The sequence below is a fragment of the Ochotona curzoniae genome, unplaced genomic scaffold (genome assembly GCF_017591425.1).
Source record: "Ochotona curzoniae isolate NIBS_2020 unplaced genomic scaffold, NIBS_Ocur_1.0 contig_2210, whole genome shotgun sequence".
Taxonomy (NCBI): domain Eukaryota; kingdom Metazoa; phylum Chordata; class Mammalia; order Lagomorpha; family Ochotonidae; genus Ochotona; species Ochotona curzoniae.
Window position 1 is genome coordinate 53,325,434 of NW_024465369.1, and position 14,845 is coordinate 53,340,278.

At 38.7% G+C, this 14,845-nt stretch overlaps 1 protein-coding gene across 2 annotated transcripts in view; it reads right to left on the reverse strand.

The window, feature by feature from the left end:
• Positions 1 to 14,513, reverse strand: part of BOLL (boule homolog, RNA binding protein) — a 47,619-nt gene extending 33,106 nt beyond the window's left edge. The window contains exons 1-5 of one of the 2 annotated variants that reach the window (XM_040971938.1): positions 14,481 to 14,513; positions 10,971 to 11,114; positions 7,467 to 7,558; positions 5,707 to 5,761; positions 3,524 to 3,599 (exon numbers count right to left, since the gene is read on the reverse strand). In XM_040971938.1, the coding sequence (XP_040827872.1) occupies positions 3,524 to 3,599; positions 5,707 to 5,761; positions 7,467 to 7,558; positions 10,971 to 11,114; positions 14,481 to 14,501 (388 nt within the window). In that variant the 5' untranslated portion in view covers positions 14,502 to 14,513. Of the gene's footprint in view, positions 1 to 3,523; positions 3,600 to 5,706; positions 5,762 to 7,466; positions 7,559 to 10,970; positions 11,115 to 14,480 lie in introns of those variants that run through there. The other variant, XM_040971939.1, reaches the window with a different exon arrangement.
• Between the last annotated feature and the right edge of the window lie 332 nt (positions 14,514 to 14,845).

Consider the following 14,845-nt stretch of genomic DNA (forward strand, 5'->3'; position numbering starts at 1 on the left):
TAAGTGAAATTTGATTACTTAATATCAAATAAAGTTTAAAAGAGAAAAACATTAAATAACAATAACTGGTATGTTCAATCTAGCTTTTAAAACACTGTTTCTTTGCTCAGTGTATCTTGACCATAGGATGCTGAACTCTTCACCAACGTCCAGCCCTACAATGTCAGCATACACTTAAATAACAGAATGATAGGTTTATGCCTGATTGTGAAACACTATACCATTGTAATGACATGGGGCAAAACAGTGGGGACAGTGGGCTGGAGACCGGGGAAGGGAACACCCAGAGTCTATGGAACTGTATGATGGAATTATAAAATAACTAAATAAATTTTAAAAATATAGTTCATGAACAGCTTTTTGAGAAATATTGATCTTGATTCATTCACAGTTTGCTAGAAAACAAATCAAGCATCATAAGTATTTTAAAGATAATCTTATACGCTAAGATATCTTTGAAGCATGTGTTTTCCACCTTATCTTGGAACTTTTATTAGCTTGTGGTGATTAACAGAATGAACAAGCAAGCTAGTTCTTATCCCCAGGTTCATTCCCCAACTACCTGTAATGGTCAGTCTGAGCCTGAGTTGGAATTCAACCCAGGTCTCCGATGTGGATGATACAATCATAACTATGACACATCACTTGCTGCCTCCAAGGTTCTGCATGAGCAGGAAATGTTAGAATTGGAAGCTGAACTGGGATTTGAATTCAAGTACTCCAATATGTGATGCAGACATCTTAACTATTAGGCCAAAATGCCAGCATTGGAAATGATGCTTGATCTGGACTTCAAGGAATGAAAGGGATCATAAAGAACATTATATGTAAAGGAAATAGTATATCAGAGTTCCAAGAAGAGGAGCATGGTATGTTCTGGGATTAAAAGAAGGCATAGGCCTGGCATGGTAGTCTAGTGGGTGCCTGTTCATGTCCTGGCAGCCCCGCTTCCCATCCAGCTCCCTGCTTGTGGCCTGGGAGAACAGTCGAGGATGGCCCAAACCCTTGGGACCCTGCACCTGTGTGGGAGACATGAAAGAGGCTGTGGGACATGGAAGAGGCTATTGGCTCCTGCCTTCAGATTGGCTCAGCTCCAGCAGTTGTGGCCACTTGGGGAGTGAATCAATAGACAGAAGATTTTCCTCTTTCCTCCTGTATGTATATCTGACTTTGCAATAAAAATAAATGAATCCTTTTTTTAAAACAGAAGGCTCAATAACTAAAACATGGTAAGAAAAGAGAACAGCTTAAAATAATCTGTGACTAAGAAGATGCATACTTCTGAAAAATCACCCTGGTTGTCGTGTAAATAATGAATTGGAAGGTACTGTATTCAGAGACCAGCTGAAGAAACTTTCTTATAATCAAGATGAGCGAAGTGGACAGTTGGTGTTGGCAATAGAAAGAAGAGACATTATCTAAGAAAAAAAATTAAGAACTGCTTATATTTTACAAATAAACATTTAACACTTTTTTTTTTTGCAGAAAAATAAAAAGAATTTTGGAGTCAAGCAATCCTGGATTCGAAAAATTTGGCTAGGCTATTTGGTCCCATACTTCTCATACAGGTTATTGGATGGTGTGACAGGAGATATGAAAAATTATTGACTGGGGAGTTGGCATTATGGCATAGTGAACAAAGTCATGGCCTGCAACATCAGCATATTTTGTATCCTGGCTGTTTCACTTCTGATCCAGCTTCCTGCTCATGTATGGGAAAAAACAGTGAAGATGGACCATGTGTTTGAGTTCTTGCTACCCAAACGGGAGACCTGTAAGAAACTCTTCATTCCTGGGGTCAGTCTGGCAGAAGCCTGGCCATTGTGGCCAGATGTGGAGAGAGATATATGTTTTTCTTTTCAAATAAAGAAATATTAAAAAGGAAAAGTAAAGGTACTGGTTGAATATGGTGATTTTCCCATAGGAGTAGTTTTATTCAAATAATTATTTTGGGAAATACTTTTATATTCAAATAAAAATATCACATTATGGAACCTAATGCAAATATACATGAAATTTTTACAAAATCATGAGATTTTAAAGCAATTTGTGCAGTTCCAATATGCTGCTTTGGTTTAAAACTCACAATGTACTCAGATGCACTATCCTTTAAGAGCATTTCAGTAAGAACTTTGCTAGAACAGTGTCTTTCTTTTTTAAAAAAATTTTTTTATTTTTGAAATGTATCATACAATTAATGCCTATCTTTCTAAGTCTGAGTTTTATCTTTGTAAAAGAGGGCGTTAATAATATTACCCAGGATGCTGTAAGAATTAAAGCAAATAAATAAAAATCTATAACCCTGACTCTTACATTGAATAGTGGTTAAATTATTTGTGCATTTGAAGTGTTCAGCATTGTACTGATTTAGTTTCTGTTTTGGCAATTAGTTTTTTAGTACTTAACTGTTGATTATAATGGGCTAAAGAACCATTACTGCATGTTATAGGTTAATAACAGCAGTCTGAAAATACATAGCATTCTGTCATATTTAGTAATTTCATTTTATATTTTGGTCACTCCTAAATTAATGGACATTAACTTAAAATATATACTATCTGTTAATTTCTAAGTTAAAAGAAAAATTCAAATGCACACAACTTATGAATTTATTAATAGATGATTCATAACCACATAATATTGTACATATCTTAGAAGACACTATGATGTGGCTAAGGAAAAGTGAGAAAAATTAGTTACAAATTTTATGTGACATGTTTCCTTCTAGCCAAAGATGTCAAGATTTTAATAATTATAATTGCAAGGTTGCTCAGTTTAACACACAGGAAGAGAGAAAAAAGGAATAGAATTGAAAGCATTACAGAAGGTAATTCTTAAAGCTTCAGGGATTGTTCCCTCTGATAATTATGATACATTAATTTAGGTTACAGTACATGGCAATACAGTTTTATATTATTTCTACAATTTTTCAGCATTTTTACTTTATTTGAAATTATTTTTCTGATTAGAAAATTTTCTAGCTAGTAATTATCAATTCTAATAATTTTCATTATATTAAATATTTTAGTTGGGAAAAGACTTATGCTTTAAAGATGTAACTATAAGGCTGGCACTGTGGGTAGTATGGCTAAACCTCAGCCTGTGCTGCCAGCAGCTCATAGAGGAGCTGGTTTGAGCAGATGGAAGATCTCTTTATCTGTCTCTCCTGCTCTCTCTGTAATTTGCTTTCAAATAAAAATAGATCATAAGAAAGATGTACATGTATGAAATATACTTAAGCTACATGCACATGTATGCCTAGGCAAAAACATTATGATATATAACTGCAACATGAAATATGAAGATACTTTAAAAATTCATGGAGAACTTTAATTGAAGGATTAAATTTACTTTGAAATTTGTGCAGTTATTTCATGGTATTTTCCATGAAAATCCCTCATATTCATCTGACCAGCAACTTTGCTAAAATAACTTATAAAATAAAAAAAACATATTTCAATAAACTTTCCTAAAACTTGACAACATTTCAAAAAAGAAAAATACATTAGTTCTTAATACATACGAGGGATCCCTACTTGTTGTTTTCTTATTGCTGGACCAATGTTCAGTTTCTTATCCTTGTAATTAAGTTTCTCAGCCTAAAGCAAAGAAAATACAAATTATTTCAGGATTATTAATTACTTATAAAATCAATATGGAAAATTATCGAGTTTTAAAATTCAGGCTACAGCGATTTTTGAAAGAAATAATGCTTATGTAAATGGACCAACTCTTTCAATTCAAACAGATCTGAGTCTAAATTTTGATTTTAATGCTTTTCCTTCCTTTCTTCTTCTTTTTAAACACAGTCACACTTTATTATTCATGAATTTTGTATTTGTGAATTTGTCTATTTTCTAAAACTCCAAAACCAATACTTACGGTGATTTGGGACTACCAAAAGATTTAGTCAGACTGGCCAAAAGTTTGAATAGCTTGAATGCATATTTCCAGCTAAGGCTATACAAGGCAATGTTGTGATTCAGCTTTCTCAATGCATATGTGTCCATTTCACATTTTATGTATTGGCACATTTTTCACATTTTTTTGTTGTTATCGGGGATTTTACTATTTAAAATGATCCCCAAATGCAGAGTTGAAGCACTGGCTAGTGATCCTAAGCACAAGATTATCATATGTCTTATGGACAAAATCTGTGTTAGACAAGCCTAATTCAGGAATTAGTGCTATTGGCTGTGAGTTCAATGTTAAGAATTAACAAACTGTTAAATTTTCTACCTGTAGATAGAAACACACACAAGATTACGCATTAATTGGTTAACTCCAGTGTTGTGACCAACAGTTTTCAAAGCCTCACCTGTAATTTCTCTAGGAACAGCTCAGTGTTTACTAATTCAGTATTTGTGGCCACTCTATCGAACACAACTGGTACACATAACAAGAATTAGATGTACATGATTTTAATAATATGCAATTCTATGTTTGAGAAAAATTAAATGTTATTGTCATAACTTAAGTCATTACACTGAACTACCACAGTACTACAAGCTATATAGACGTCTATGAATGCTATTTGCTTATATGCATAATGTGTTTCATGTAAGGGAAATAATAACTTCAGATAATCACATTCTAGGGATGTTTGCTTACAGAATTTTTTTTTAGGAATGCAAAATGCATAAACAGCTCACAAAAAATACTTCTGTAATTTCATGGAAAATGCAATTAAAAGAGTGCAAGGGCTGGCATTTGGTGTATTGGTTATGATGCTGCTTGGGATGCCTAGAGCCCATGTCCGAGTATCTTGGTTTAAGTCCTGGTCCTACTCTCAGTTCCAGCTTCCTGCTGATACAAACCCCAATATGGTTTAGATGATGGCTCAGGAAAATGGGTCCCTGTGACCCACAGTGATACCTGTATGGGGTTCCTGCTTCTGGCTTTAGCCTGGTCTAGCCCCACCTGTTGTGGATATTTGGAGAGGGAACCAAGGGTGAGAAATACTTTCTGAACAAATGAAAAATTAAAAGGATAGCGCATACTTTCTAAGAACTGCTAAAGCACCCTTTGTATCACTAAGCTCTTAACTTAAGCAAAAATAAATAGGAAATTGGTATTACAACTTTAGACAACCTTGCTCATGTAATGATTTGACATTTGTTCTGCTATAGACAGTTTCTTGCATTTTTTAATAAAGAATCATTTATTTAAAAGGCCGAGTGACAGAGAGAAAGAAATGGAGAAGAGGGTTAGGGAAGAAGAGATGAGGAGAGGGAGAAAAGGAAGGGAAGAGGAAGAAAGGAAGAAAGGGGCAGGCAGAAAAAAACATTAGAACCTTCCATCCACTGGTTCATTTCGCAAAGAGCTGAAAAAACAGATCTGGGTCAGGCTGAGTACAGGAGTCAGGAACTCCAACCTGATTTCCCAGAAGGATATAAAACTTAGAAGGGCTCAAATACTTGCAACATATTCCACTGCCTTCCAGATGTATTAGCAGGAAGCAGGACTAGAAGCAGAGCAGGTGGCACTCTGAAATGCAGGTGTCCCAAGCAGTGATTTAACCCACTGCAGCAGAATTCTGGCCCCTAATGCCATTCTTAAGATACAAGCAAATCAAGATTCATTTTTAGCAACTGATCATTATAACTGAACTCTAGTTGAAAAATAAACACCTTCAGGGGTTAGTTTTCAGAAAAAAGTTCTTAAAAAGCGTTCTAAAAGTGAAATTGATATATCAGAAGATCTTACCTCTTGTAAAATTTTTTGTGCATCTTCTTGTGTCTCAAAAGTGATGAAGCCATACCTAAATAAATGTATTTAATTACCATTAATTGTTTTCTCAGGACATGACATTAGTTAGGCTAAATTAATGTTTTAAAAGAATGGGCCACTGTAGGAATATGCATTTTTCTATGCATACAGAAAAAGAATCACAGGAGAACCATTCAGCTCAATCCTATCAGCTTCTCTAAGAGTAAGAGGGCTAACAAAAGAAAAAATAAGCCAGAGATCATCAAACACTTCATCTCTGAGCTGTAAGTAAGGAAATGTTCTGGATTACAGTTTTCAGTCCAAAGCAATAGTCTCCTTTAAAATAATACAAGTGTAGCTTGAATGATGGAATCTAAGTAGAGAAAGACTGAAGAATTTAAAAATTTGATAAAATATCACTTAAATTGGTAAATGACTATATAACTGCCTTATTTAACAGTAACACATATAAAATTATAATTAGTATATTTCCTAAATATCAAGTAAAACTTGTGCAACTTCAAAGTTTAGATCCGTTTTTCATTTGATAGTTACCTTGATGTACAATTCATACAATGTTCAAAATACAAATACAAATACATGCATAACATGTCCTAAAATTCAACAAGGAAAAAGCAAAAAGTCAATTTACCAAAGCATCTATTTCTATTTATTTTTCATATATTTCTATTTAAACTTTTTGAGCAATGTTAAATATCATGTGTACCATCTTCTTTAGTTCATAATTACTATGTTGTATATAAAGTTTCTCTTTCTCTAACATTAATCAAGAGTTAAGGAATTATTTTAACATTAAATATTTGGTAGAACACTTACACCACCCAGTGGAAAGGGCATAAAATACAATTTGTTTCCATGTGTGTTTTCTTTTAATGATTAGATAGTAGACATTACCAAAATATTGCAAATTTTGTTAGCTAAATAGGAGATAAAATAACCACTTCATCTCAACATTGTTTGGAACTACGAGGAAGTATCAAGTCTGTTTGAAAATGTCTTCTTGTTAGGATCCCATCTTTTCCAAAGTATTCACCATTACACTTAAATGCTTTTTCTAATACAGTTTCTACTCACTTCACTGCTCCCTTTTTTTAGGCCTGTTAATACGCTTTGCCTCTCTTCAAAGAAAACAAACATAATCTTCTATTGATACTCCCGACTGACTTATATTTAACTTTGCAACTCTTCTGTGAGTACACTAACCAAACTATATTTTTTTTCTCTCTGAAATCTGGCTTTTGTACACACAAATCTCCACATATCCAGGTGTTCCATGCTTTTCTTCTCAATTTTCATTCTTTTTGATATGACAATTTTAAATCATTCTCATTTAGAATTACATCTCCCATATATATTATTCTCATCTGAGACAAAATCTACATGGATTAAAGCTAACAGTTCTTAAAAAAGCTCTCTATATTATAAAGCAGAAATATAATTTCTAAGGAATTGGATTTCTTTAGTTTCTGGTTCTTTTGCAAGTCTTTATTTGCTTTTCAACATTAAAGTCTTGCTGCTTAACATTGGATGGACCCTCAGCTTATGGAAGAATAACTTCCTAACAAGAAATGCTACAGTGTCTCCCCTCTGTTCAATCCTTTATTGCTTTCCAAGATGGATGAAAAGGTTCAGGAGAAAACAGGGCATGGAATCCTCTGTTGAAATAGAATCAAAGCAAAATTAGCAAACTCAGCAATCCAAAAGAAATTCTGCATACTATCTGTATTGATACTAACCCTTTGGACACTCCAGCTCTGTCATTTACAATCTTCACTTCTTTCACAGACCCATATTGGGAAAAAAATTTTCTTAAATCATTTTCATTAGTCTAACAGGATAAAAGAAAATATTAGAACATTTTAATTGACTAATAAACAACTCATGGTTAATTTGCAGACAGCTATGAATATGTATAACCAAAATATTGCATGTAGTTATGTTGTTAAACTATCTTATGTAAATAAAAATTTTAAGCTTAATTATTTTAAACTGACAAAGAAAGCTTTCTTTTTAAGGTTAAAAATACCATGTTGTGGCCATGGTAAAGACCTATTACTATTGGCTCTTACAGCTGAGAAAGGCTGACACTCACAGCAGAGGAAAGAGGGTATGTTGGGCTACATGTCACACTACTATCATCAGTGTGGTCTTTAGGAAAAAAAAAATATTTCTGAAAATACTTGAAGTAAACCTGTAGTAGCAATCCAGTGATTATAATGCTTATAATAAGTTAGCAGATATTGGTGCAGGTATTTGGTATAGTGCTTAATGCACAGGTTGGGACAGTTGCAATCCATATTGAAAAGTCTAGGTTCATGTCCTGGATTCACCTTTCAATACCACCTTCCTGCTAATTTGTATTCTAAGAGGCAGCTGGTGATGGCTCAGCAGTTGGAAATCTGCCACTGATGTGGGAGACTGAGTTGAGTTCCTGGCTCTGGTCTGTCTCAGCTCTGGCTGTTGGGGCATTTGGCAAGAGAACAAGGGGATGGGGACTTCTAAGCAGGTCTACCTCTCAAATAAATAGTTACTACTTTATTTGTATTCATGTACATTTTAGTCACATATAGGCATTATCATGCTACTCAAATACTAGGATTATAATTAGAACGGATAAGATGTACAAAAATGGTTTAGGAATATTTGCTTTTTTAAAGGTTTATTTTTATTGGAAAGGCAGAGTTACAGAGAGAGAGGAGGGACACAGAGAGATCTTCCATGTTCACTCCCCATATCTGGTCTGGTCTGGCCTGAAGTTGGGAGCCAGGAGCTTCTTCTGGGTCTCCCACTTGGGGGCCCTGGGCCTTGGGCCATCTTCTACTGCTTTCCCAGGGTATAGTCAGGAAGCTGGATCAGAAGTGGAGCAGCTGGGATTTGAACTGGCATCTGTATGGGATGCTGGTACCACAGGCAGAGGTATAGCCTGCTAACATGCAATGCCACTATACTGGCCCTGGAATATTTAATTGAAACTGTCTGATGACAGATTATAAACTTTCTCCAGAATATTCACGCTAAATTTACTGCAACATCATGTTCTTGGTTCATCTATACTGCTTTTAAGAATAACTTTAGGGCCCTGCGCGATGGCGCAGTGGTTAAGGTCCTCACCTTGCACGCCCGGGATCCCATATAGGCGCCGGTTCTATCCTCGCAGCCCTGCTTCCCATCCAGCTCCCTGCCTGTGGCCCGGGAAAGCAGTGGAGGACGGCCCAAAGCTTTGGGACCCTGCACCCGCGTGGGAGACCCGGAAGAGGCTCCTGGCTTCAGAATGGCTCAGCTCCAGCCGTTGCGGCCCCCTGGGGAGTGAATCAATGGTCGGAAATTCTTCCTCTCTGTCTCACCTCTCTGTATATCCGCCTTTCCAATAAAAATAAAATAAATCTTTAAAAAAGAGAGAATAACTTCAAATTTCCATAGAAAAAATATTTTCTAGATAGAAGACATGGCTTGGCTTATAGCACAGCCTTTAGAGTGCAGCTGTTACTTCACTGCTTACACCCCCACTACTCACTGCTAGACTGGATGATGACAAATACTGAGCTAATCTGAAGTCAGTGAATGTCTTATTTGGTACAAAGAAAACAGAATCTGTGATAGAAAAGATTTGTTGTTAGAGATCTGAAAACAAAACTATTGCCTTGTTGAAGAATTAGCTCAATATTGCTACTGTGCTAGATACAATTTGAGATGACTCTTCATTAAGAGTGACAGTCTGTACTTTTCTAAACTATAAGGTTTAAAATGTCTTGAGACTGGGGCTGGCATTGTGAGGTAGCTGGTTAAGCCACTGTCTGCAAGGCTAGCATTCTATGTAGGCTCAGGTTTGTGTCCCAGATGTTTTACGACCGACCCAGTTCCCTGCTAAAGGTCGGTAAAGCAGTGGAAGACGGCCCAAGTGCTTGGGTTCCTGTTACCTACACATGGGAGACCTGGAAGATGCTCTTGGCTGCTGTCTTCAGCCTGGGCCATCCCTGGCCTTTGCAGCCATCTGGGGAGTGAACCAATGAATGAAGATCTAATTTTGACATTCAAATAAATAGATAAATCTGTATAAAGTATAATTCACACACAAATGTCTGAGACTGCTTGATAGAACCATAGACTATTTCCTTGTTGGCATTTATCTATGCTTTTGGAAAGGTGTGGACATAAAGTCGGAAACCTTTAGTAGCTGCTTTAAAGTTACGATTACATTTTACCTAAGGCTTTCAAAATTCAAATTGTGAATGATGGACTCTGGGAATCTAGGATAACTGACTGTTCAAATGTTTTTATTTACTGATGATTTATTTTTAAAAATACACTAAGCTAAAAAAAAACACACACTGAGCTGTTGTAATATAACTCTGTAAAAGGATATCCAAATGGAATATTTAAGGTCAGCCATTAGTGTTCTCCACAGACACAGAACATATTTTTTAAAGTAAATATTTTATATCAGAAATAGTTTTTATTTTAGTGAAGCAATACTTAAGATCAACTATCTTTGCAAATACAATAAGTGCTACATTGCTATTAACTAGGAGAAAATAATTTTACTCTGTGATAGAATGATTATATATAGTGAGTTATTTATATATCAAATATCTAATAGGATAGAAATTTTTTTGTTAAAAAGAGAGATTTACGCCTATAATTCCAATGGTAACATCTTTGCAATATGAATCATTTCATAAACTGCTTCTCCGAAAGAGGTAAATGGCTGGTTATGTTATATTAACACATTATTAAAATGTTTTATCCTGACCACGAAACAGGGCATTTTTGGTTATCAAATTTGAAAACTATCACAGAAAGAAATTTGCAAAACATGGACGTCTAAGGGGGTTACTCAAAAACCTGAGATAAAAGTTGGGATAAAATCAAAGTTTTCCTTTTTAAAAAAAATTGATTCTTTTTTGGAGAATTATCATCCATTATTTGGGCTAGTGGAATATAATAGAAGAAATGATAATTAGTAAAATTTGGTGATGTAAAGAAAAGGAGCCATAAATCAGAAATTTGGAAACTAGTTCCACTGTGTTACTATAGGCTATGAGCCATTGTAACACCATCAGCATCAATTTCTTCATTTGGGAAGCTGGACAATTATATGTGCTCTACTGAAAAGATTCTTTAAGGCAATTTAAAATCAGCGGACCATTACATAAATGTTTTTCTAGTTGCTTGAGGGAATAATTTTTGAGAAAATAATTTCTAAAGCAAAAACGTACTATGTTGCATATATAAGTAAGTACCTTAAAGTCAATTCCTCCTACAAAGATGCGATTAGGGATCACTGTTCCATATCTTGGGGCACTTGTTGGGTTATTCAAAGGCACAGGTGACACAGGATTAGGGGATGGAGATAACGAATCTGTTTGCGTCTGGTTTGATGTTTGCTGTAAAACAAAACTCTTTTAAGCTTTTAGTACTTTCAGTTTTGATGCAGGCTGAAAACACAATTCAAAAATGAGTCACTTAGGCACTAATGTTATGAAGAATGTAATTAGAACTTGGGGTAACAAAAAATACAGGAAAAAAAATCTCCACTTTTGAGAAGACCTTACTACATACACTATTTAAATAAACTTGTGTTACTAGTTTATATTATTTAATTACTGAGGAGTATTAAACCTTTAAATAAGAAAGAGAAAAGGAGTCCCAAGTGGCTGTGAGCTAGCCTGGCACAACCAACAAGGTGATGGTACTGTTAGGAACTGGCCTAGTACATGGAAAGCGAGTGGTGTTTTCTTGTTAACACAACACCAATATCAGACAAGGTCATATCGCAGCTGTGATGGAGTAGGAGAATAACTCCATCATGATGTCTGAAGTCAACAAAAATAAAAGCACTGCCCAAACCATCATATCCGGACGTCTTCCTGCCCTGGTGGATGAGTGAATGATTGGTCCTTGTTCATCACTTGCAGCTGATGACCCATTTTCCTTCCATTTTAGATATAAATTATCATAAGCATAGAAATACTCCTATTTTTTGGACAACATGCATTCTCGAGCAAATCTCTTCTTCCTTAGATGCTAAAAATTGCGTCACACAAGCCAAATCCCGTTAAGTTCTTTCTAGCGCACTCTCACTGAGAGGCCTCCATGGAATGCATTCTTGCTCCTACAACCTACAGACTCAACATAATAGAACTATAGGGGTGTTCCAGGAGGCATTAATAAATGCTTACATTCACGTTAACCATTTTTTTTCTTTGAAAGTCAAAATATTACATGTACTTGTCAATTTCAGGATTTACGGTGTAAAAGATTTAACTACACCAAATCAGTATAAATTTTTATACCAAAGATTCGATCACAGCACACATCAAGATGTTCATGATTCTAAGTCTGAAGACTTAAGGTTTAATAAATACATACTAATGTGTGTTTGCACAATGGGAAGATAACAGACTTTCAAGGCACAACTGAAAACAAGTCTTGGGCATAGAATTTTAAAGAGAAACAAATTCAAGAACGTATTTGCCTCCAACAAACACTAACCACACTGCAAACATACTCAATGAATGTTTCTTCTAAATGTTTGAACCATGATTCCAGTTCACCACAAAACAAAAAACCAAATTTCCAAGATCGGTACTGGTGCTGCTCTTACTTCAATACCCAATAAAACCACAATCCTTAATTTTTCCCAAAAAGATGGAGAAACAACAAGACCAGTGTGACTGCTGAGCTACTGACCAGACTTTATAGCCTCTCATCCCCTTCCACTGTTGAGGGGAAACACATGCATGTCCCCCTACTATGAGAATGTAAATTCTTCTAAACCACAGGTAAGCCACCACACTGAGCAGTTATTATGCTGTTGTTTCCAGTTACAATTCCGTTAACAGTTTTCTCTCTGGAGACTTGGAGGTTATTTCTAACTCCATTTTACTCAATAGGGCACAGTGCGCAAAGTACATGATCCTGGATGCTGGTGTATTGTTAGTGACTAACAGCTCCAGCAGATGGCTCTGGGTCCACTGCTTACTGCTTGTATTACTGACCTTTTTGTTTTAAAACAAAACAAAAAACAAAAACACCAGTCCTTGGGAAATTATCATCCTTAAAAAAATAGTCAATGTTGGAATTGATTTGTTCTCAAGTGTGTTTAAGAGACAAATTCCAATATATTTCACTGAGAGGATGAAACGAATAAAGTGAACAGAATACTTTCTTCAGTCACTGAAAAACGAAAGCACACCCACTGGGAAAAACAGTACATCAACTTTTTACTTGGCTTACTTCATTCTCTAGAATCTAAGGCGTGCTCCAAGTGCTTTGTTTTTGTTCTGATTACTTATTTTCAAACACATTATACACACATTTATTATCTTTTGCCAATATAATGTAACAATGGCCATAAGGGCAAGATGTGGCCTTTTTCTAAAGGAGTGAACAGTTCATAGCAGGTGTTCAACGAACATTTGTTGAATGAAAAAAAAAAAAAAAGAATGAATGATTTCTTTTGGAGTGATCGGCTCACGATATAGCCATCAGGCCGATGGAAAACAGTATGAAAAAAAAATGGCCTCGAAAATATTTTAATGTGGGCAGCACCAAAGCTCAAGGAGAGGTAAGATCTTTGTTCCTTATTTAAGGTTATAGACCCACTCGGGTTAAACAACCCCAGGAGCCTCAGAGTGGATCACGGAAGCACTTAGGCAGGGCGGGCCACTACTGGGTGAGAAGGGTGTTCCGCTCAAGTCTCCTCCACAGTAACGCGCCCTCTCTGCCCCCTCCTCCTCCCCTAACCCAGAGCCGGGGACCAGGGCGGGCTAACCGTCGCTGTCACAGCCTCGTAGCTCCGTCCCCTCCGAGGCCAGCAAGCTGAGGCGCTGGGGGAAAAGGCCGCGGCAACTTCCTCGGGTTCTCTCGGGTCATCGTGAACCTGGGCAGTGACGCGAGGGTCCACCCCCTCCCCACCAAAGTGCGGGAGGGAAAAGAAAGCCAGCCAGCGAGAAATTTTGCCCCGCAAACCCGCCAGCAGCAGTGGCGGGAACCCCTCAACGGTACCGAGCCCGCCGTCCGCCGCGTGCGCCGCCGGCCTCGCGCCCTCGTCGTAGCGCGCGCCGATTGGCTGGCGGCGAAGCGCGGGGCGGGGCGTGGGCGGGGCGCGGCGGCACGTTGCCGTGGCCCCTCGGACCTGAGCCGCCGCGCTCCGCTCACGCCCGGCCCGATCCGGCCCTGACTGGCTCGGGCGTGCGGCCCGTGCTAGCCGAGCCTAGCGCGTCCAGGTCCGACGTGGACCACAGGCTGCCCTTGTCCCTCGGGTCTCTCGGGCCCGTCGGTCCCCTTCTGGTGTCGAGGTGTCGAGGCGTCGACCGCCCCGACAATTCCTGGTCATGGGCGGCCGGAGTGGAATCCCGCAGGAGCAAGCGTCAAAGACGCAGCCGGGAGCTCATTTTAGCTTTTTTTTTTTTTTTTTTTCGGCGGGAAAGCGGTTTACCTGCCGGGACACCGCCAGCGCTTGTCCTGAAGCCTCCCGGCCATTTGTCGAGGGTCCCCCATCCCGCCTACAACCATTCCAGGCCAGGTGGCCGGTGGGCACCGTCCCGACCCCACAGCACTATCTGATGGGGCTTGAAGGTGGCCGGCTGGTCGTGGCGGTCGATGGGACACCAGGGCCACGTTTCTTCCTCCAACAAAATAGGGTTTGGAGTTGGAACTCTCGCCTTTCCAGTTCCTGGGAAGATGGGGTTCATGCCGCTCCTGGTCCCCGCCACTCCAGCACCCGGGCCCCTGATCGCCATACTCACCGCCCCGGACTCGGTCTCCATCTTCTCGGCTTCTCGAAGTGGGGGGCGGAGGGGAGGGCAGGGGAGCGCGGAGGAAGGAACAGAACTCTATAAAGTTTGAAGGCACCTTCCCACCCAGGAAGCAACACCACGTTTCCCGGCTGGGACTGTCCCCCGGCGGCGACGGCAGCGGCGGCAAGGCTTGTCACCCGGGGCCTGAACTCGCCACCTGGGGGGCGGGGAGGGGCCGGCGGCGTCGCCGCGGGACCGCAGTGCGGGCGGGCGCCGCAAGCCGCGGCGGGACGCGGGCGGGCGGGTTTCGGCTGTGCCTCCCTTCGCCTAGGCGGGACGTTTCGGACAGCGCGTGCCTCAAGTCCGAGCGGGCG